At 37.8% G+C, this 24,158-nt stretch overlaps 1 protein-coding gene across 1 annotated transcript in view; it reads right to left on the bottom strand.

Moving 5' to 3' along the window:
- The window catches only part of C5 (complement C5), a 96,580-nt gene that overhangs the window by 56,376 nt on the left and 16,046 nt on the right, over positions 1–24,158 (bottom strand). Inside the window, exons 6-17 of the mRNA XM_036261327.1 lie at positions 23,313–23,395; positions 17,838–17,928; positions 16,035–16,149; positions 13,906–14,032; positions 11,290–11,405; positions 9,060–9,245; positions 7,387–7,590; positions 5,634–5,843; positions 5,361–5,510; positions 2,895–3,024; positions 1,404–1,466; positions 132–329 (exon numbers count right to left, since the gene is read on the bottom strand). Coding sequence (XP_036117220.1) covers positions 132–329; positions 1,404–1,466; positions 2,895–3,024; positions 5,361–5,510; positions 5,634–5,843; positions 7,387–7,590; positions 9,060–9,245; positions 11,290–11,405; positions 13,906–14,032; positions 16,035–16,149; positions 17,838–17,928; positions 23,313–23,395 — 1,673 coding nt within the window. The remainder of the gene's footprint in view (positions 1–131; positions 330–1,403; positions 1,467–2,894; positions 3,025–5,360; positions 5,511–5,633; positions 5,844–7,386; positions 7,591–9,059; positions 9,246–11,289; positions 11,406–13,905; positions 14,033–16,034; positions 16,150–17,837; positions 17,929–23,312; positions 23,396–24,158) is intronic.

Here is a 24,158-nt window from a genome sequence, read left to right as displayed (position 1 = left end):
TATGGCCATTTATAAGCTGTCTGTGCTACTTTCAATCTTAAATAGAGCATGGTAATTCCTTTCTTAGCAGCATAAAATTACACAAACTTCCTCATATTGGGCAGAATTCTGATAACAAATGTCAAACTTACGTAGCCTTCCCAATAGTATAGGTTTATGAGTCTCCTCATCACGGAACTGTTTTGACATGTTACAACATTTCTTAAAAGCCATGACGCATCTTGGGCCTACTGTAATCCGGGCAGCTCGTTCTTCACAGGTTTCATAATCACTATGAATGGCTCCATCATAACAACATTTCTTCACTTGTCTATGTAGGTATTTAGCAGCTGAAATGATAATAATACAGGTGCCCTAGATTATGCATAACGTCATAACACCTCTAGTTTAGAAGGGATCTGAAAGGATACTTGGTTTCTACTGCCCTATGACCACCCTCCCCACAACAGTCATGGTTAGTTGGCTGACCAGCCTCCCTTTGGAACTACTCTAGGAAAGGAGAATGTGGCCTCATGAGGTAGGTAGTGCACTCTGATTCATATTAAATGGCTGAAGGGCTTCCTGCAACTAAGCTAAATACTAAGTCTTGAAACGGGCACATTGGGGTCAACACCCTTTTACTGTCTGAGACACCCTCAAGTATTTGAAGATAACTATCATCACTATACAAGAATTTCCTTCTTCAAGTTAAATATCCTATTTTTTTTTTCAAACATTTCTTATGTGATATGGTTTGTGGACCTTCACTAGTGGCATCACTCTTCACTTAAGTACTTAAATTAATGTGTCTCTCTTTCCATATCATTAGAACTTAGAATAAAAGTTAGAATTAAAATAATTCATATACAGATGGAAGAAATTAGTATATTATTGTAAGCATGATTATTAGTTGAACTCAGGTCACTGACTCCCAGTTCAATGTTCTTTCTATTATAACACTGCCAATTATCAATTTTATATTTAAATAATTTCTATTAGACTTTTTTCCCCAAAGAGTAATCCAAAATACTATTAACATTAAACACATGAAATAGAAGAAACAGATTTTCAGGCATATCCCAAAGTTAATTAAATTATGGCTTTTTCAGAATAAAATGAAAGAATATCATTTTAATTGCTAGATTAAGTTTGTAGAGGGGAAATATTTGTAACAAATAAAAGTTTATCTTTTAGATTTCAGAGATAGAAACAATACTTATTTTCTTCATATTAAAGTTATGGCAAATGAACTATTGAACTTATTTGAATTAATCTTTTTGAGAGAGGTGAATTAGATGTCTGTACATATCTTTCTTTTTGCCCATTCTATCTGAGTTAGGGAACATTAGATAATGTTTCATTTTCTCCAGCTTTTGAATCATATGACCATAACCTTTCACAATCACATGAAACTTTTAGAGTACCTTGCTCATCTATTATCTTTTGCAGCATTCTTCTTGGCCTGAGAGTTTCTTCACAAGTTTTATCTGTTTGGTTTTTTTTTAATGATAAAAACAAAAAAGAAGAAAGAAAAAAGGAGATTAAAATCTCAAAAAAAGAAAATTCCATGAAATATGTAAGTATTTAAAACATTCACAAAGCATTCCTTCAAAATATTGAGAACCTGCTTTCAACTAGGCATTGAACACTACACATCTTATGATGATTTGTTTTATCTTAGGGGAGCTCATGGTCTATGAGTGTTATGTAGTTTGACTTGTTTGATTTGAGTTTGATTTTGAATATCGTAATCTTTTGATCCATTTATTACAGAGAAATAGCTAAGTATTAAGAGTGAGCAAAGTTTTTGTTGGATATGCTATTTTTAAAAATATGTTTTTATTGATTTGTTAGAGAATAAGGGAGAGAGAGATAGAAACATCGATGTGAGAAAGAAGTATCAATTGGCTGCCTCCTGCACGCCCCCTACTGGAGATTGAGCCTGCAACCCCGGGCATGTGTCCTGACCAGGAATGAAACAGGGACCTATCAGTCCATGGGGCGACGTTCAATCCACTGAGCCACACCGACCGGGCAGAAATGCTATTTTTATTAATTGTTCTTTGTGCTATGTTATTACAAATAATAGTATTGAGCATATTTTTGAATAATTTTAAAACCATAGAAAGAAGATGATTAAGATGTTGTCCTTGTCTTTAGAGACCTCACAGTGCAGTGACTGAGAAAAGATGTATAATTAAGTATATGAGTGTGCAGTGATGTAATGCTATTGTATTAATTATAAATAGAGCTAGTCTCTACAATATTCTCACTATTAAAGGAGGAGGGAAGGATCAATTTTTTTTAAAGTTTTTTTCTTTATTGATTTTAGAGAGGAAGGGAAAGAGAGATAGAAACATCGATGAGAGAGCACATTGATTGGTCGCCTCCCACATGCCCCCCACTAGGGATTTGTCCCACAACCTGGGCATGTGCCCTGACAGGGAATTGAACTGGTGACCTCATTCATGGTGCATGAGTCGATGTTCAACCACTGAGACACACTGGCCAAGTGAGGGAATGATCAATTTTATGGGGGGAAGAATTATCATAGAGGAGATGATTCTTACATTAGCTTCTCCAGGTTCATAAAAGAGAAAGCAGTTCTGATGAGGAAAGGCCCAAAAGTGCAAAATAGCATAGTGTCACCCAAGAACCACACTTGGTTCTGTATAGCTTAAACATAAGGTAAGGTAAGGTAGAGCAAGATGAGAAATAGTTTGAGAGAGCTAGGGATGTGTACTTTATCTTAAAAGCTAATGAAACTATATAAGGGTATCACATAGTCATGCCATTCTAATATCAGTATAGAGAATATTCTGGAGGACAAACAAAAATGAAACCTGGGAGGCAAACGATTGATGTAAATTTCAGTATCAGTTTGAAGAATAAACAAAAAGGGCTGAGTGTTTTACCATTTTCTTGGGTGTCATCTGCATTTGCATTGGTGAGAAAGGTGAGCCCAGCCAGGTGGAATACATTCGCATTGTTGTGGCCACCACCTGCCCCACAGCCCAGGTCACTCTTCTCTAAAGCTTGAAATACCTGTCCAGACAGGCAAAATGTTGAGCCTATTCACACGCAGAAATCATTCCTCTAAAGAACCAAAGATATGAGTTGTTTGTTTCATGGTTAGAACAAACCTGTGAAATACACAGGCCATTCATTTATCAAATGACCTAAAACCAAATTTCCTAATTTCATTCCTTTAGTTTGTAGTTTTGTATTTATAAATATATACCGATTCAAAACTAAATCAAGAACTAAGTCTTAACTTTTGGTGAGGAGATTCTTAGAAACTGATCCATGGTGTTTTGTACTTAGAATACATGCTACAATTGATAGAATAGGCAGTTAGGCATGAGTAGAGCAGGAACAATAAGCCAGGTATGGAATGTCACCAGGGCAGAAAGTCTTGGGTACCTAGCAATGGGCAAAACTGGGAAAACAAGTATTACAGGCTAGAAACTTACCTGCAGGTGACCTTCTTACCCCTACCATGTTGTTATTCATTTAGACCCCCTGACCTTTCACACTGCTAGTCATGCAGTTTAGACCCCCTGACCTTTCCTCCCCTAGCATGTCACTAATCATGTGGTTTAGACCCTCTTAAAGGAGGAACAGGGGTCCAGAGAATAGCCTCATATGATTCCCTTATAAGCCCTTAAACATTAAGCCCTCAGGACAATGAGGTTCTGACACACATCAAATAATCTTAGGAACAAAGTCTCAGGTCTGTTGACCACAAAGAGTTTTAGTCAAACTAGAGATAACATCTAGTCTTTGGTTGTGTTTCAGCTCCAGGCCCAGAAAAGCAGCAAATCAGATGAAGCAACACCATGGCTGATGTGAGGATCAGATGCAATGACTAATGACCCCAGTCAGTAGAAACCACAACCCTGAAAGGACACACCTGGAAAGCTAATGAATATTTTATTGAGATCCTCCCCTGAGATCTTCCCTAAAATCCTGGCCTTTGGAAAACAGGTAAAAACCTTTAAGACAATAGACCCAGGGGTCTTTCTGCGGTCTCAGTCAGTTTCTCTCTCTTCTCTCTCTCTCTCTCTCTCTCTCTCTCTCTCTCTCTCTCTCTCTCTCTCTCTCTCATGCCTGTGCTGTTCCCCACCCCCTTCTTTCCTTAAGTGTGCTCTCTCTGGGGCATGCCTGCACCTTTCCCCTCTTCTTCTGTCAGGTGTGTCATCTTTGCTTTCTTTCTCCTAAGCTCTGAGGACCCTTCTATTGCCACTGTAACTTGTTACTTGAGTCCTGCATCCCAGCTAGCTCACTTCTTCTACCTCTGTAACTTTCTATATAAACTTCTTGCATCAGAGTTCTTGGCTCTAAATTCTTAGCTGAACTTAAGAACCAAGGTCTAACTTCACTGTTAACACAATCAGTATAATATCTTCCCCCAAACAAAATAAAAATAAATGGATGAATGCATAAATGAGTGAATTAGCAAACAAATTAATTTTTAAGTTGCTTAAAACAAATAAAAAAGAACACAACTTCTTGCCTTTGGGGGAGGAATGCTGTAGTTTCTAAGTGGGTAAGAACTTGTTTGGGGTGTTTATTCTAGTTTTAATTTTGACCCTAAATGTTTTCCTTTCTTAATTTTTTAAACTTTAGTTTCTTAGTTCTTTATTCCTTGTCCAAAGAACTTCAAGCCTAGGAAACAGTAGCAGAGCATAGGGGAGATAAACAGAAACTTAGGGGAACCGAATCATTTTCAAATTCTTCTGTGTTACAGACTTTTATGAAAGTAAACAAACAAAACAAAACAAAAGAATCCCAGAGATTGCTATCCAATCTTTTTTTTTTATCCTCACCCGAGGACAAAGGGACACATTGAGTGGTTGCCCCCCGCACGACCCAACCAGGGCCCAGGACAAACTGCAACCGAGATACGTGCCCTTAGTGGGGCAAACAGCAACCGAGGTATGTGCCCTTAGTGGGAACTCAACCCGGGCCTCTCTGGACCGCAGGCCGATGCTCTAACCGCTGAGCCAAACCGGCTAGGACCCAATCTTTTCTTGTGCTGCTACTGTAATACCCCCCTCCCCAGCCTGTCCCCCACCTGAATCCCCAAACCCCCTCAATTACTGGCATTTTTGTTCCATGAATGTAATTGCTTTCATTGTCATATGTTTTTAAAGTGCTTAACTCCACACTTGGAAGAACAAGAACAGATGGACTTGTGCTTTGGGGAGTAACATGACAATCGTTTACCTTCCTACTGTTAGAGGATACATTTTGATTATGAAAAGGCAGGCCCAGTCTTCCGTTAATTCTTCCCTCACAACCTACCCTGGAGGCCACACTTTTTGAAGCACTGCACAAAGCCACCCATGCACCATAACCAAAACTATACACTACTTAACTTTTTCCAGGGCCTTCTTGGCTTTCCTTTGGACTCCATATATAGCACTGTCCACTGCTGTTAAAGCCACCCAGGAATCTGATTGAGTTACCATATTAAGAGATGCATGTTCACCTGGAGAATATTCATCTTCACTTGAAGACAGATAAACCTAAAAGGTTATTTGAAAAAAAAAAAGGTCATTTTTATGAGACAAAATTTCAGAGGTTGCTGTGTTTACACTCTCCTTTGTTCAGAAAAAAAAATTTTGATTGTGACAAAATTTGTAGCTTACCTGAAGCTGGTTGCCACATTTTTCTTCAATATTTAGCCAGACTGAGTCAGACACTAATTCTGCTGTTTCCTGTACTGTGACGATGTAATAGACCAGGAGACGGGCCGAAGGAACCATGTTCTGTGTCACTGGGACATTTATATTTTGATAAGAGGAATGTTGAATTTTCTCCTTTGTGCCAAAGTGAACAATTTTGCCCTTGGATAATATCTAAAAATAAGAGTGGCAGCAATAATAACTACAAAAACCAAACCTCTGGTTCGGGATAGATCTTGGAGTTGGAGTAAAAATTATGTTAGAAAAAAAGAAAGTTAACATGTATGAGCTTACTATGTACCAGGAACTTTTATATTTACTTTAACTCTGTTAATTTTCATAATAACCAATAGGATAGAAATATTATTTCCATTGTGCAAATGGAGGGACTGAGGCTCAGGAATTAACAAAATGTCATACTGATTTTATTTTATTATTTTTATTTTTTATCCTCATCCAAGGACATTTTTCCATTTTTTTGTTCAGATAGAGTGGGAGGGAGAGAGAGGAAGAGAGAGAGAGAAACATCGATGTGAAAGGGACACATCAAGTGGCTGCCACCCGCACGACCCATCCAGGGCTGGGGACAAACTGCAATGGGGGTACATGCCCTTAGCGGGAACCAAACCCGGGTCTCTCTGGACGACAGGACGACACTCTAACCGCTGAGCCAAACTGGCCAGGGCTGTCATACTGATTTTAGTTCAAAATCACATAATTAGAAAAACAGAGAACTAAAATTTAACCCAAAATATGTTTAAAGTCATCACACTGTCACTAAAATCTCTCTTGTTTTACTGATTGAAAAAATAGATAAGTAGAGTACATGTTACTAAGGAATTGACTTTTAAAGGCAGAGATTAGGTTCTAAATTAGAGGCATAAGTTTTTAAAAATAATTACAAATTATAAGAAGCTAAAATGTCCTCAAAGATCTCTTAAATTGTCCTTAGCAGGACTGCATACAATAAACAGCAAGTTTTGGCACAAGGTCCCTGAATAGGTCCCCTAATACTTCTTCAGTCAATGTGATCTTTGGTCCACATTTATTTATTAATTTATTTCCCAAAAATATTGAAAAATCCATCACTACCACCTGTTTGGCCTGCCCATTCCATTTCTTTGACAGTTGTCAGGAAGCCCTTAACATTGTTCACAGATTCTTCTCTATGTTTCATGGACAGACTTGACCGATCACCTCTGCTAACATAAATGATATAGTAAAGGATGTTATAGAGCTGTAGTATTGGAGCAGGTATGATATGACTCAACACTTAAAAACAGGATTTGGGTTCTCCTTTTATGCTAGCGAAGTGCACATATTTTAAATAGGTCTAAGTGTGTAATCTTTGGCCATGATATAGAGCAGAGGTTATATGAGAATTTAATCAGACTTTCTCTCTGAGGAGTATAGTCAGCTCTCTGGTGAAAGGAGATCAGACAAGGAGTCAGAGTTCAAATAAAAATCTTCCTCTTCCAAGCTGAGTGACCATGGCAAGTCTTTTAACCTCTCTGTCTTTGTTTCCTCATCTATGAAATGGTCATGCAAACCATGACCAATCTCAAAGGTTTAAAAAAAACTGGCTATCAAAATAGATGATGTTGAAATGCCTTGTTAAAATAAATGTAAGGGATCATTCTAATGTTCCTCTATAAGCAAAGACAAGTCCTCCAGGTAGGGGAATAAATAGATGCAATTCTATCATTATTATACTTACCAAGTAATTATAGTGAGTTATTTTGTCAATGTATGGACTTTTGGGGGTAACAACAATATTCAGATTGTCTCCCACGAGCAAAGGTTTATAGGTTCCAGGCCAGTCAATGTAAAGGTAACTTTGGCTGAGAGATGAATATTGTACTGCTCTGTAATCTCTGCTGGCCTGATTTTCTTCTGGGAGATCTGGGTCGTCGGTCCTGACCTAAAAAGGAACATTTCAGAGAAGACATGTGGACTGTGAAAGATAACTTTTTTTCACATTTTCTGTGAAAGATAACTTTTAAATTCCTTTCTTTGCTTTATAAATTTCTAAATTTTATACCACCAAATGCTGAAGAAAGAAAAACTGCCAGTACTCCCATCTCCCATGTTTATTCTGCTGTGGTATTAAGTAACTTTACACAGACTCTGGACAATAATTAGAATCATATTAGATTATAGGCTGTGGTGGGAAGGTCTGATGAAGAGAGAAAGATGCTCCTGGAACAAATATTGGCCCCCTTTTTGAAATGTAATGGCAAGTTAGGGATTCCTCTTCTTATGTGCTAGAATGGCAGAAATTCTGGGTAGTGGTGGGGAGGTCATGAGAACTGGAGGACAGGAGTTATGAATGGACATCACAGAAATTCTCTGGTCCAGTTACATTGTAAGGTAGTGGCACAGAGGAGTGCTTATAAACATGGGGTGGGGCATAAATGCTGTAATGGCAGCAATATCCATTGTTGACAACAAAGGGGTTAGTAGTTCACGCTCTGGGTGTAATATGCATTGGTTTGCATCCCAGTGCTGCTATTGATTAACTCTGGATGTTATTTAAGAGAAGTTTGAAGTCTCTGTTTCCTCAACTGCAAAATGGCCAAGATAGTATTCTCTAAATCATAGAGCTGATTAAGTGGGTATTAAATGTGATCTATATGAAGCTCTTAGCACAATGCTTAGCACTTCATAAGCACTCAGTAGATGACTGAATGGATGCATGCTGCGGTCATTAACATGCATTATTAACTAACTTAAAAATTTTTTTTTTCTTTATTGACTTTAGAGAGAGAGGAAGGGAGAGGGAGAAAGAGATGGAAACATCAATGAAAGAGAACATTGATTGGCCACCTCCTACATCTCCCCCCACTGGGGATTTGGCCCATAACCTGGTTGGGAATGATTGGGAATCGAACTAGTGACCTCTTGGTGCATGGGTTGATGCTCAACCACTGAGCCACATCGGCCAGGCAACTTATTCACTTTTTAATTGGAATTGGGAACTTAGACATTATTTGCTGGAAGAGAAGACTATTAAGTAAGCTCTAAGGTGGAGTGGTTCACGCAGCTAGAAAAAAAGGGAAGCTCCCACATTTTACCCTTTTATGGGCCTGAAAAGAGACAAAAATTGGGGGTAGGGGAAGAAAATATTCCTACCACTGACTTTCACTGCTATACCTATTCTGAAGCTTCTAGATGCTAATATAGTTTTACAAATGTAAGAGAAAATAATTAATTCCCAAATACAAAAGTGACAGATTTGTCTTTCTCTAGTGTATTTGTATTTATTTATTTATTTTGGGGTGCAAAATTGTGGAACTGTTCACTAGGCTCAAGTATAAAGTCGGCTGCATCTCTTCTGCACACTAGCCAAAGCACACATTGACTTAGAAAATTTAACAGAATTCAGCTCACGTTAAACTCCAGTGCTGTCACTCCAGATGGGACATTAACAACAAATGAGGCCACTCCATCACTGGAACCTGTTTTGCTTTTCTTCGACTCCACATCAGCCATCTCTTGGTTTTCATCAACTGTTTGTGCATTCAGGATAATCGGCATCTCTCCTACTAATTCATCAAGCAAATCCTTAACTTGCACCTATTTGTCAGAAGAGTTCAAATTCAATTCAACAGCTCAGCACTTGTTTGAAAGCATAACTCCAACATAATTTTCTTTCCTCCCCACCAAAGTATAAACTATTCTTGTTTAATTTAGTAAAGAGAAGTGTTCTCAGCCTATAAAAAGGTTTAATTCTATTTAGTGAAATCATTTTTAATAGATTCTCCTGTATATCAAGCAGACTCAGAACATAAATATTTTTTAACTTTTCCAAGTAGGTGTGATAGGGTCTTCTGTTATCTAACTTCTGTGTTTCTTCAATTGGTTTAAAACTAAATAAAAGAGAAAAATGGGACAGTCACTTCTGAGAATGATTCTCTTGGATATGAGAAACAATAAATACATCCTTTTTTCTCTTAACCTCTACTTCTCACTGCCGTGCATATAATCATATATAATTTCCACAAAGATTTATTTTATTTATTTATTTTTCTATTCTCACTCGAGGATATTTTTCCATTGAGTTGTAGACAGAATGGGAGAGAGAGAGAGAGAGATCGATGTGAGAGAGACACATGGATTGACTGCCTCCCACACGACCCCAAGTGGGACTGGGGATCGAACTTGCAGCTGAGGTATGTGTCCTTGACTGGGAATCAAACCCAGGACTCTTTGATCCATAGGCCAATGCTCTAACCACTGAGCAAAACCAGCCAGGGCACAAAGATATATTCAATATTATTTTCCTTGTGTATGTGATATTAAAAGCCAGTAACTGCCCTGGCCGTTTTGGCTCAGCAGTAGAGCGTTGGCCTGCGGTCTGGAGAGACCTGGGTTTGGTTCCCGCTAAAGGCATGTACCTAAGATGCAGTTTGTCCCTGGCCCTGGTTGGGTCGTGTGGGTGGCAGCCACTCGATGTGTCCCTTTCACGTCGATGTTTCTCTCTCTCTCTCTCTCCCTCCCACTCTATCTGAACAAAATGTCGAAGAATGTCCTCTGGTGAGGATAAAAAAAAAAAGCCAGCAACCTACAGTAAGTAATAAGTAAAACCTTTTAATTATACTGAATTTGATTTCTTTTTAATTTTTTTCTTTTTTATTGATTTTTAGAGAGAGATGAAGAGGGAGGGAGGGAGGGAGAGAGAGAAACATCCATGAGAGAGAACATTGACTGTCCGCCTCTTGCATGCTCCCCACTGGGGACTGGGCCCACAACCTGGGCATATGCCCTGACTGGGAATTGAACCGACGACCTCGTGGCACATGGGGTTGACGCTCAACCATTAAGCCACACCGGCTAGGCTGAATTTGATTTCTAAAAGCACATTTTCAAAGAATAAAAAAACCATTCTTCTCTGGCTTTCTAAACTAAGGACAGGTCACAAAAATTTCTCCTTTAAAAATATAATATGCATAATAAAATATAATATGATATATTATACAAAATAAATGTATATACTAAATATAATAAAAGTCAAATGAATATTTTAATTCCATACTATCAGCTTTTTAAAAAGGAAAAGTGGAGGAAGGAGAGAAAACTTTAAATAGGAAGGAGGAAGCAAAAAAGACAGAAAAGTCAGGGACAGGACAAGTCAAGATGGAAAGAATGGAGAACAATACAGACAGATGAGATCAGACAGTTATGTACAAGGAGAATATAGAGTGAAAAGCACAGAGATGCAAACTCAGAGACACATAGTATATAAAAAATGGCAGGAGACAGGCTTTCTTTTCAAGGAATGATATCTCCATCTTCAGGCTTTTTAGGAACATGCCAACAAATAGTTTTAAATATAAGTGTTTTTTAAAAATATAAACAGTCTTATGGGGTTTTATCCATATATAATTTAATGTGATGCTTGTTTAGGGAATGCCTAACACAGGCTATCTTACTAAATACTGACACTTGTCCTAAGGCTGAGGCTGGCCTGCAGTTTCCCACCCCTGTCTACATCCACAGGAGGGTTCCCTCCATGATTTGCCACTCTGGCATTCTTCTTCTATTTGCCACCCGTTGTGCTTTCTATGAATAGAAAAAAGAAAATTATATTCAGCAGTTCCCCATACCCTTCTTCATCTACCTTGACAAAATATGGAATTCCAGGCTTCAAGTAAAGAGGAGTAGCAACCAAATTCAGTTTGTAGGGAGAGAGGACATATTTGACGCCAGTAAATTCTGCCTGTTCAGAAAATCCACCTAAAGAAATGACAAGGATCATGTTGACTTTTTTTCCCCTTTATTGATTTTAGAGAGAGAGAAAGTGAGGGAGAGAGAGATAGAAACATCAATGAGAGGGAATATTGATTGGCCTGCATGCCCCACACTAGGTCTCAGGCCCACAACCTGAGCATGTGTCCTGACCAGGAATCGAACTGGCTACCTCTTGGTGCATGGGTCGATGCTCAACCACTGAGCCACACTGGCCGAACTCATGTTCACCTTTTAAAGAAGGATACTGATCTGTATGGGGATCTATTTTATTTTGATATGTTTCCACACACTTGTTTCTTTATTCACTCCATTTAACAACAGTAGGTAGGAAGTGTGTCTTGGTTCAGAGGAGCAGTGCAGGGAAGAATTTAAACCTCAGGAGTTTCCAGAGTCTTATGTGCACAGCTTGCATGTAAAGATGCCCCACGTAGAATTAGAGCTATAGGGCTGGATTGAGGAAGAATGAAAAGAGGTACACAGCTTTTCGTCAGTAGTCTGAGTTTCAGTTGAATATATACAAAGGATTAAGGAGAGAAGAAAAGGGTAGGCCAGAGACTGAGCCTTACAGGGGTTTACCATTAGAGTGTGAAGAGAAATGTAGGGGAAATCAGGAAAGAGTGCTTGAGGTAGAGGGAACCCTGAGGGTCCCCTGGCAAGAGCCTAATAGTGTTACCCTCTAGCTAAAACTTAATCTAAACTATCAAGAATAACATGCAAAACTCTAGCATCCCCAAACTCCTTCCCAATATTATATCCCCAATACCCTCCATATTTTAACTAACTGGATAATCTGTTATTCTCAAAGATGAAGATTCACTTTCTACCCTCGGTGTGTCCTTCTACAGAGGGTGCCCACTTCACCCTGTCTACCATCCTTACCTCACAACTCTATTTATTCTGCAAGACTGATCATCTTCAGGACATTGTTGTTGGTTGCTCAACCATCACCTAGGAGCTCACCTTCCTCTCAAGGTCAATAACATTAACTATTATGCTTAAAGCACACATGGAATTCCTTCTTGTTACAGAATTTTTTTTTTTTTATCCTCACCCGAGGACATTTTTCCATTTTTTGTTCAGGTAGAGTGGGAGGGAGAGAGAGGAACAGAGAGAGAGAGAAACATCGATGTGAAAGGAACACATCAAGTGGCTGCCACCCGCACAACCGACCAGGGCGGGGGACAAACTGCAACCGAGGTACGTGCCCTTAGCGGGAACCGAACCCGGGTCTCTCAGGACCGCAGGCCGACGCTCTAACCGCTGAACCAAACCGGCCAGGGCCAGAATTCTTTGTTTACCTGTGTTATGGCTGAGGCTAGTGTGTTTTAAGCCACTTGAGTGCTGGGATTATACATCATTCATATTTGGAAGCCTGGATATTTAGCAACACTCTTTGACTACTTCATAAATATTTATTAAACTGAATTTATTTGAAATAAATTGAACAAAAATAAAAGTAAGAAAGAAACATTAAAATAATGTCAAAACAACAGCCAGGGCAAGGAGTATAGATCTTTCATCATTATCCAACATCTTGAGCATCTGATATATACAAGGTGCTCAATAAGTGAATAATTACCTCCATTTTTCATTCTGCTACCCTAGAAGGACAAATTTAAAGAGGTGGAAGAGGCCTTAGGGATCATCCGGTTTAACATTAGTTTTACAGAAAAATAATAATAGATTCAGTATGGTTAAATTATTTGTTCAAGGTTAGTTTGAGGTTCAATATAAACCTGAAAACATAAAGAATATTAGTAATCAAGACATACTAGAATTAAGACAATTTGACTCAACTTGGAATAATAATTACTATTAAAAACCACTGGAGTGGGGTTGAGAGCACCATGCAAGATGTTAAGGATTCTAAGAAAGTAGTAGGTGGACCGAAGAAGGAGGACAAGAGAAGGAGGAAGAGGAGGAGAAGGGCTAACACTTATATGGTCCTCATTATGTGACAAGTACTGTTTTAAGTACTTTGGGTATATTGACTCTTTGATCCTCATCACAACCCTATAAAGTATATACTATTATTGTACTAATTTTAGAAACATATTGCCTCCAATTTTAGATAAAAGTCCTGAACATTACAGTTGAAAAAGGCTTTAGAAGGCATTTGGTTCAACTTTGTCATTATACAAATTAGGAGACTAAAAGAATGATAATAACTTTCATTTGTATAGTACTTTATCAAAGATTTTTACATACATAATTTTATTTTGATTTTGTTTCTCACCAGGTGAGAAAACTGGGGTGCCAGATGTCCTGCAGAGCCATTCAGGATATCAACTGGGCAGGTGTTATCCTGCAGTTGAGGCAATGGGAACCCAATGACTAGAGAGTGGTAGAGCTATATTCTAATACCAGCTTTTAATGACATAAAAAGTTAAATTTAACTATGAAAGAACTGTAGAAATTTTTTATACCTTTAATATACTGTCTAAATATTTCCCAAGTGAAAAAAAGGAAAAAGAAAGAAACTTACCTGTAGACTCTATGACTGTTACACCAATATAAAGGTACTTATCGTTTAAGTCTTCCAGACTGCTGTAGGACAATTCTTTAATTGCCGTTTCAGAGTTAAGTGTGACTTTAGTGATTCCATTTATCAACTTTTTAAAGGGGGAAAATGAAAGAGTTATTTCAGAGAAAAACTTATAAGAAAAAATTAACAAAATCTGCTTTTACTAGCCTCTCAAGTGAAGGCCAACGGAATGATTTATCATCACCAATAAACAACTGATCTACAATAAGCCCAAAATTATTTTCTAATCTATATTATAAATTATAGACATGGAGAGTCTTAAATATCATTTGATTCAATAGGTCTTTTTCATACTAACTGACAAAGATGTCTTCTTCTAATTTCTGAGTCATCATCCACCTTCCTAGGCCTCTCAGTTTACTTTTGTTGGGTTTTATATTTAAAGTCTTTTTAAAATATGTTTTTATTGACTTTTAGAGAGAGAGTGAGGGAGAGAAAGATAGAAACATTGATGAGAGAGAAACATTGATTGGCTATCTCCTGCACATCCCCAATGGGGATTGAGCCTGAAAGCTGGGCATGTGCCCTGACTGGGAATCGAACTGGCAACCTCTTGGTCCATGGATCGGCGCTCAATCACTGAGCCACACCGGCTGGGCTGGTTTTATATTTAACTTGCGCTTTGAGGCTTATATATTAAAACACTAATTAAAACATACAGCAGGTGTGACTCAGCGGTTGAGCATTGACCCATACACCAAGAGGTCGTCAGTTTGATTCCTGGTCAGGGCACATGCCCAGGTTGTGGGGCTGATCCCCAGTGGGGGGCATGCAGGAGGAGACCAGTTGATGTTCTCTCTCATCGATGTTCCTATCTCTCTCTCCCTCTCCCTTCCTCTCTCTCTAAAATCAATAAAGAAAAAAAAAGTACAGTAGGTAAAGGGATATGGGGTAAAGTCATATATTGTTTAATTAATAAGCACAATAGTAAAATGGATATTCTTATTTATTTCTTCTAAAATTAAATAACTTGAACCAGGGATTTTTGTATTATTTAGCTTTAAGTCTCAGTGTCTACCATATAATCTTGTATTAAAAAGAGGCCTCTAATTTCTATCTTAAACAAATAAAACTATCTTTTGAAAAAGCAAGAGCTAAATAACTGGTGGTAAAAACTATATGAATATGCAACAGTGAGTAGAATGACATGAGTCCTTATCATCTGTGATATAATCTAGAAATCACTGAACGAGGGAAAATGGGACTAGGGCTCTACTCTGGTCCTAGCAACCACCAGCCCTTAACCATGGACAAGTAACTTCCCAATGAATTCATTCACTAACAGATTTATCAGGAACCATGCTGGCCTTGAGCATATAATGGGAACAATTCAGACCCACAAAGAGTTTAGTGTAGAAAATGATAGAGAAGTAAACAAACCATTATAATAAGGAAGGGTTTTTCAACCTCAGTATTGTGGAAGGACAACTCTGCTGTGGGGTGCTGCTCTGGGCATTGTAGGAATTTAGCAGCATCCCTGGCCTCTATCCATTAAGTGCCAGCAGCATCCTCTTCCCAGTTATGACAACCACCAATGTCTGTGGACATTGCCAAATGTCCCCTTAGGAGTAAAAATAGTCCCTGGTTGAGAACCATTGCAATAAATTGTCAAATGTACTCTACTCAGAGTGGCTCAAGGTGTAAGGGGGTAAGTACCTGGCAGGGGCAGTTAACCTAGATAAGAGCAATCAGGGAGACTTTCCAGAGAAAAGGTGTCAAGTTTGAGACTTAAAGTCCGAAGAGGAATTAGCCAGGCAAAGATGAGGCAGGAGTGGACAAAGGCAAGAGCATTCCCAAGCAGGAGCAGCATTATAAAGACTTGAAAGCAAGAGCGACTTGTAAGAGAGACAAAAGGGGGAAGCGGCATGAGATAGGCTGGCAAGGGGGGGTTGATGTCATGGAAAGTGGACTTTATCCTAAGGAAAATGAGAAGCCAGTGGAGGATTTTCAGCTTCCATTTCCCATATCTATATAAAATGAGAGATCAGATTAGATAATTTTAAAGTAATTTTTCATCTCTAGCATTCATGACATGTCTTTAGGTATGAGTGAACATCTTAACATCTTACCGTTTTGGTTTGCATTGCTTTTTCCATCATTTCTTTATTCTCATTATGTAAGTCATCTTTTATTCCAAAAGAGATATAAACTTCAGCCTCACTGACAACTTTGTTATAAAAATATCTGTCGAACAATAATACCATAAGATTGTTTTGCTAACAAGGTTACAAAAATAAAATTCAGATAAACTAAGGATGTGAAATTACATAGAGCACTTGATACACTTTAAATTGTCTTCCATCCACTATTACATTTCATCCTCATAAAGTTACAATAATAAAACCAAAGTGCAGATTGTGTGACTATGAGCTTGATGAAATAATTTATCTTGAGGAGATCAAAAGGCTCAGGTCCGAGGCACTTTCCTACAGAACACATTACTTCCTTAATGATTTTGATGTCAGTGGGGAGCTGCTTCCTATGTCCTTTTATGTATTTAAAAGCAGCATGTCTAATCTTACTGTTATATGAGATAAATTTTATCTTAATCCTAACTGCATATTACCTTTTTAGTTTAGGATTAAAGTAAAAATAAAGAAGCTTTCTGCACAGCAAATAATACTATAGCAAACTTATTCATAGTGAGCCTTTTAATGTAGTTTAGATTAAGTAACACTCTGTTTTAGGAATAAATGCTAGTACGAGAGGCAGTAAAGGTAGCATTTGAGGGCAGGGACTCTGAAACCAGACAGATTGTGCAGCTTACTAGCTGTGCAATCTTGGACAAATTACTGAACATTTATGTACCTCCATTATTTCATTTATAAAATGGGGATAGTAATAGGATCTACCTCATAGAGTTTTCATAGAGATTAAATGAGCTAATATATACAGAGTGCTTCAAAAGTACCTGACAAACATATAAATTGGTTATTGTTATTAATAATTACATGATATTGTCATTTTTAAATGACCTAAACTTTTGAGGTAGATTGTTTGTAAAACTAACCCCTATTTCCACTTCCCCATATATCCACTATCTTTACAGGTACTTATGTGCAAAGGGTGTGAAGAGAGTCTATTTCCTGTGGTGGAAGTGATGGTGTGCTAGTCTCAAGCTTAGGCCTCTAGAGGATTTTTATGCTTCCATATACTCTCTCCGAGCATTTCTGCTGCCACAGTCTAGCCTGCTGGATGGTGAGAGACGCACATAGCCCAATCATCCTTTTAGCCTCAGTCAACTGCTAGCCAACTACCAGATATGTGAGTAAGACCTCCCTAGACCAGCCAGCCTCCAGCTGACCTGCCAAGTGACTGCAGGCACATGGGCGAGCCCAGCTGAGATGAGCCTCATCCAGATCAGCAGAACTGTCCAGTTAACTCATAAATGGTCGTGGTATTAAGGTATTGAGTCATGAAGTAGTTATGCAGCACTAGTTGGCTGGTTAAGCCATTAATAAATGACAAGGAAAGAAGGCTTCATATCTCAGTCCCAATATCCTAAGTCATGCTGGTTCCTAAACATACACAATGACTCTAGGATTTCTTTTTTTTTTTTTTTTGGCAGGTGAATAACCAACAAAGCTAAGATCAGAACCAGCTCACATCAGAATGAGCAAATAAACTATAGACATGATGTCTTCTCAGTCAGTCAATCCAAAAGTCATGGCAGACATTGCCAATAAATTACAGATCTCAGTAACATATGTGTATTAAATCAACACATTCAGCACCTTAAACTTTCACAATGTTATATGTCAATTACATCTCAATAAAGCTAGAAAAAAGTCATAGATCTCGTTTTGGGTATCTATAACTAGAGTTAGCATGCAATTTATCTGGATAATATGAAAAATAATCAACTTTCTTACCTTGCTTTTATAGTAATTTCAAAGTTATTAAAGTTCTTATAGCTAATGAAACTATTTTCTGGTTCTATTGAGACAGAAAACTGTGGCAACACTGAAAATAAAAAGGAAAAGGCAATATTACCAGTTAAATTAGGACAGCCTTCTTTCTGGTATAGTTGATGTAACATCAACACAACATCTAGCTGTCATCATCATCATCAACGACAACAACAACAATGATGACATCACTGGAAGCCTCCCACTTCACCAATCAGAGGTCAATCCAGCTATCTATGTACCAGAGCACTTTGTTTATACTTAGATTACAGAATTTATTATAGGCAATTGTTTATTTCCTTGACTGGAGTCTGGGTTCCTTGAAAACAAAAAGACTATTCTGTCTTTATCTTAGTATATCTCCCCTATCACCCTTACCACAAGTCTTAAACATAATAAATGTTTAACAAATGTTTATTAAATTAAAAATGAAAAATTATTGCTTATTTAACATTTCCCTTTTTTGTCTTTTAGATAAAATTTACCCGGTCCCCAAATTTCAGCATAAAACTCTGACATTAGTGAAGAAGAGAGAGCTTATAGTTAACTATAAGAAATAATATCCATGCAAATTAAAAATTAGAGCAAAAGGTGTTGTGTTTTTTTCCCATTATTGTTATTATTATTGTTATTATTATTGGTATCTTGATTGCCCAAAAGAAAAATAATATCACCTGTTGAAATGTCATTGTCTTTCTCTCTTTTTTTTATCCTCACCCGAGGACACTTTTTTGCATTTATCTACAGATAGAGCAGGAGGGAGAAAAGGAGGAAGAGAGAGAGAGAGAAACATCGATGTGAGAGAGACACATCGAGTGGCTGCCACCCACATGACCCCAACTGGGGCCAGGGACAAACTGCAACCAAGGTACGTGCCCTTAGCGGGAACCAAACCCTGGACTCTCTGGTCCGCAGGCCGACACTAACCACTAAGCCAAACCAGCCAGGGCATTGTCTTCTCTTTATACTTACTCAGACTGTGTACCAGGGCTTATTCTATTAGCCTCCACAATAGTTAATAGAAAATTGGGTGATTGAGTGACCCTGATATTGTGGACACACAAAGACTGGCACCCAAGTGTAAGTAATATAGTTGGCTTCAGATATGGCTTGTGTGTTTTCTAGATGGTGAAGTCTAGAAGTAAAAGAACAATGCAATTTGTTGCTCTGGGCTGTGTTCCTGTATTATCGAAAATCCAGGCAGGTGTGCTCTCCTCAGGATATGAAGTGCAAGGAAATATTTCACCCTTTCATCTAATAACCACCTGCCGTGGAGCAAGGACACTCCTGTCAACAGGGATATACCAGTAAACAAAACAGACACTATTCCTGTCCTCAGTGTGCTCAAGTCAAGCAGGGAAGATAGGCATAAGCAAAAAAATTACACAGGTAAACACCTAAACCACAATTATGAAAACAGATACAAAGAAGTACAAAGAATCCTACTCAGGAAAGAGAATTCAGGGAAACCTTCTTTGAATAAATAGCTTTTTGATTGAGACTTGAAAGGTGAGTAGCAATTGGCTAGGCAATGAGGGAAGGGAAAAGTTTTCTAGGCAGATGGGATATCATGCACTAAGTCCCCACTGTTGGAGGGAAACCAGGGGAAGAGTAATATATTTTTATTTATTTTTGCCCTTTATATATTTTTTATTCAATGAATTTATTTTTGTTACAGATGTTTCTCCTTTTTCCCCCCTTGACAAATCCTCCCATTCCTCCCCCCGCCCCCAGCGGTGTTATCTATGTCCATTGGTTATGCTTATATGCATAAGTTCTTTAGTTTATCTCTTCCCTTCCCCCCAAGCCCTCCTCTGAAGTTTGTCACTCTGAACCCTACTTCTATGTCTCTGGGCCTATTTTCTTCATCACCTTATTTTGTTCATTATATTCCACATATAAGTGAGATCATGAGATACTTGTCTTTCTCTGACTGGCTTCTTTCGTTTAGCATAATACTCTCTAGGTCCCTCCATGTCATCTCAAAGAATAGATATCTTTCTTTCTTACAGCTGCATAGTATTCCATTGTGTATATGTACCACTGCTTTTTTATCTACTCAACTACTGATGGACACTTGGGCTGTTTCCAGATCTTAGCAATTGTAACTGGTACTGCTATGAACACAGGGGTACATATATTCGGTGTTTCAGGCTTCTTAGAATATATTCCTAGAAGTGGGATCACTGGGTCAAATAGCAGTTCCATTTTTAATTTTTTGAGGAAACACAATATTGTTTTCCATAGTGGCTGCACCAGTCTGCATTCCCACCAGCAGTGTACTAGAGTACCCTTTTCTCCACACCCATGCCAGTACTTGTTTGATGATTTATTGATGGCAGCCATTCTGACAGGTATGAGGTGATACCTCATAGTTGTTTTAATTTGCATCTCTCTGATGATTAGTGACGTTGAGCATTTCTTCATGTCTCTTGGCCATTTTTATGTCCTGTTTGGAGAGGTGTCTATTTAGTTTCTCTGCCCATTTTTCAATTGGGTTCTTTGTCTTCCTTTTGTTGAGTTGTATGAGTACTCTCTATATTTTTTTTTAATCCTCACCTGAGGATATTTTTCCATTTTTTGTACAGATAGAATGGGAGGGAGAGAGAGGAAGGGGGAGAGAGAGAGAAACATCGACGTGAAGGGACACATCGAGTGGCTGCCACCCACACGACCAACCAGGGCCGGGGACAAACTGCAACCGAAGTACGTGCCCTTAGCGGGAACCGAACCCGGGTCTCTCCGGACTGCAGGCCGACGCTCTAACCGCTGAGCCAAACTGGCCAGGGCTACATTTTGGAAATTAACCCCTTATCTGATGTATTGTTGGCAATTATGCTCTCCCATATAGTGGGTTCCCTTTCCATTTTGGTAATTTTTTTCTTTTGCTGTGCAGAAGTTTTTAGTTTGATGTAGTCCCACGTATTCATTTTTTCCTTTGTTTCTCTTGCCTTAGGCGTTGTATCAGTGCAAATTCTGCTGTCGGTGATGTCTGAAATTTTGTTGCTTACATTTTCTTCTAGGATTTTTATGGATTTACGAGTCACATTTAAGACTTTTATCCATTTTGAGTTTCTTCTTGTGTATGGTGTACGTTGGTGGTCTAGCTTCATTTTTTTGCACGTAGCTGTCCAATTTTCCCAGCACCATTTATTAAAGAGGCTGTCTTTACTCTATTGTATGCTCTTGCCACCTTTGTCAAATATTAATTGAGCATAATGTCTTGGGTCAATTTCTGGGTTCTTTATTCTGTTCCATTGATCTATAAGCCTGTTCTTGTGCAAGTACCAGGCTGTTTTGATTACAGTGGTTTTATAGTAAAACCTGATATCTGGTATTGTGATCCCTCCTACTTTGTTCTTTTTTTTTAAAAAAAGATTGCTATGGCTATTTCAGGTCTTTTTTGGTTTCATATAAACTTTTGGAGTATTTGTTCTAGTTCTGTGAAATATGTCATTGGTATTTTAATGGGTATTGCATTGAATGTATAGATTTCTTTGGGTAGTATGAACATTTTAATGATGTTAATTCTTCTAATCCATGAACAAGGTATATACTTCCACTTTTTTATATCTTCCTCTATTATTTTTTCAATGTCCTGTAGTTTTCTGCGAACAGGTCCTTTACTTCTTTGGTTAAATTTATCCTAGGTATGTTAATTTTTTTGTTGCAATGGTAAATGGGATTGTTTTTTTAGTTTCTCTTTCTGTGTGTTCATTATTGGTGTATAAAAATGCCAGTGATTTCTGGATATTAATTTTGTATCCTGCCACTTTGCCAAATTCATTTATTAAATCTAGTAGTTTTTTGATGGAGTCTTTAGGGTTTTCTATGAGGGAAAGAGTAGTATAAAATGAGGCTGAAGAGGAAGTAGGTCAGCTCAAAATATGGATTTTGATTTTCATTATAAAAGGAATGGGTAGCCCTGACCAATTTGGCTCAGTGGTTAGAGCGTCAGCCTGCGGTCCAGAGAGACACCGGTTCAGTTCCTGCTAAGGGCATGTACTTCGGTTGTCCCGGCCCTGGTTGGGTCGTGCAGGTGGCAGCCACTCTATGTGTCCCTTTCACATCGATGTTTCTCTCTCTCTCTCTTCCACTTTATCTGAACAAAATACGGGAAAATGTCCTCGAGTGAGGATTTAAAAAAAAAAAAATGAAAGGAATCGGTAGCTATTGGGAACTTTTCAATAGTGATATAATATGATGAGATTTGCGTTTCAAGATTATTTTGGTTAAAGCCAAGGGAGAAGAATTTGAAAGCAGAGATAGCAATCAAGAGGTTTTTGCAGTTATCCACGAGAGCCTGGTGATGAATCGGTGAGGGTGGCCACAGATAATAAGACGTGGATGAATTTCAGATATATACAGAAAGTAGCAAAAACACTTGGAGGAAAAGATGGTTGGTTGTAATTATATGTACTGACAGCCTATAATCTTTTACTTTTTTTTTGAATCCTCACTCGAGGACATTTTATTTTATTTTATTTTTTGCATTTATCTTCAGATAAGGAGAGGGGGAGGGAGAAAGAGAGAGAAACATCGATGTGAGAGAGACACATTGAGTGGTTGCCACCCATATGACCCCAACCGGGGCCGGGGACAAACTGCAACCAAGGTATGTGCCCTTAGCGGGAACCGAACCCTGGGACTCTCTGGTCCAGGAGCTGACGCTCCAACCACTGAGCTAAACTGGCCAGGGCAACAGCCTATAATCTTTAAAGTTGAGTTTCATTGTAACAAATTTGTTGTCACTGTTTGTTAATTGTGAAAATTTGTGTATTTATTTTCCATATTAAGAGTCTCCTGGGGGATTAAAAAATGACTTCAAGCAGAACAAAGTTAAATTTAATATCAGAGCACAAAAATACTCTAATAAATAACCATTAAAAATGGAATGATTAAGCTATTTATATGTTAACTATTAGTCCATTAACATGATTGATTTCAAAATAAGAATATCTTTAATTTCCAAATAAACATATTAAGGCATTGTGTACCAGAAGGAAAACAGCACTGGACTAGAGGTAAGGAAATCCAATTGTTGGTCTTGTTCTGTCACTAATTGGTTGTAATGACGTTAGTAAATCATCTATTAGTCTTTCTGAGTTCCACTCACCTCATCTCTGATTAAGTTTTTCCTAAAATCACAATTCTGGAAAAGGACCTTAACTAGTGAAGCACCTCAGGGGACTAGGTTCCTTCAGGTTCTATGATGAGGAACATAGGTCCAGAGAGGTCGGTGTGCTTATTCAAGGTTGACAAGAGCATGCTGAAACTAGAGGCTAGGCATTGGGACAATCATTTCCACCCCCTCTACCAGTACTTAAAACCATACTAGTAGGCTGCCTCATCTTCAGGGAGTGCTTTTGCATTAAGTTCATTAATGAAAATAATTATTGAAAAAACACTATAGATAAACTTTTAATTGTCATAAATTACCATATTCTTTAACTTCAAAATATGCAGTTGTAGTTGTTGAAAAGTCCTCTTTATATTTAGCTTGAACTGTCCACACACCATATCTGTGGAAACAAAATATTTAAAATTACAGAAGTCATCAAATATTTTTAATTTACCCAGAGAAAATCTAATCAATTCTTGTTTTAAGAAGGGAAAAGTAAGTAAAGATGTATTTAGCCTAAGTAATATATTTGTAATAAACTAAAATAATTGAGTGTTTTTAGGGAATTAGAAACTGTTTAGTAATTCGTTTTTCATACTTTTTAAAGGTATTTTTATATTAATATTTATAATATTAATAATTTTTATATTTATATTAATTGAAGAGCTTATGATACTTGAAAATGTACTTGATCCTGGAGCTTAATTATACTAACATAATATTAAAATCTACATTATAGTAAGAAATTCATAATAATGTCTCTACAAACATATAATACAGGTCAAGCCCATCCAGATGATAAAATTCACACGTCATGTAAAAATAGCTGGAGACAAAGTATGGTTTGTTTAAAGAGGGAAATGACCTGGGTTTAATTAAAAACCTTTAGTCAAAAATATTGACTGAGCACTGGATTAAACAGCTGAGATAACAAAAATAAACAGGATAAAAGAAACCCTTGTCTTCATAAGGCTAATAGTCCATGGGAGTTCACATTTTTACTTTTTCATTTACTTGCAGATTGGATTTGGGGAAGTTGCTTAGCCTCATTTATGAAATGGGAAAGATAATATAGACTTTGCATATTGATTATATAATCAATTTAATATTATTAATTCAATGTGCCTGTTATGTTGAAGTTCTGGAGATATAACAGTGAGCAA

The sequence above is a fragment of the Molossus molossus genome, unplaced genomic scaffold (assembly GCF_014108415.1).
Source record: "Molossus molossus isolate mMolMol1 unplaced genomic scaffold, mMolMol1.p scaffold_m16_p_14, whole genome shotgun sequence".
In the NCBI taxonomy this organism is placed as follows: domain Eukaryota; kingdom Metazoa; phylum Chordata; class Mammalia; order Chiroptera; family Molossidae; genus Molossus; species Molossus molossus.
Note: the sequence above shows the minus strand (reverse complement) of the source record. Positions and strands in the feature narration are given on the sequence as shown.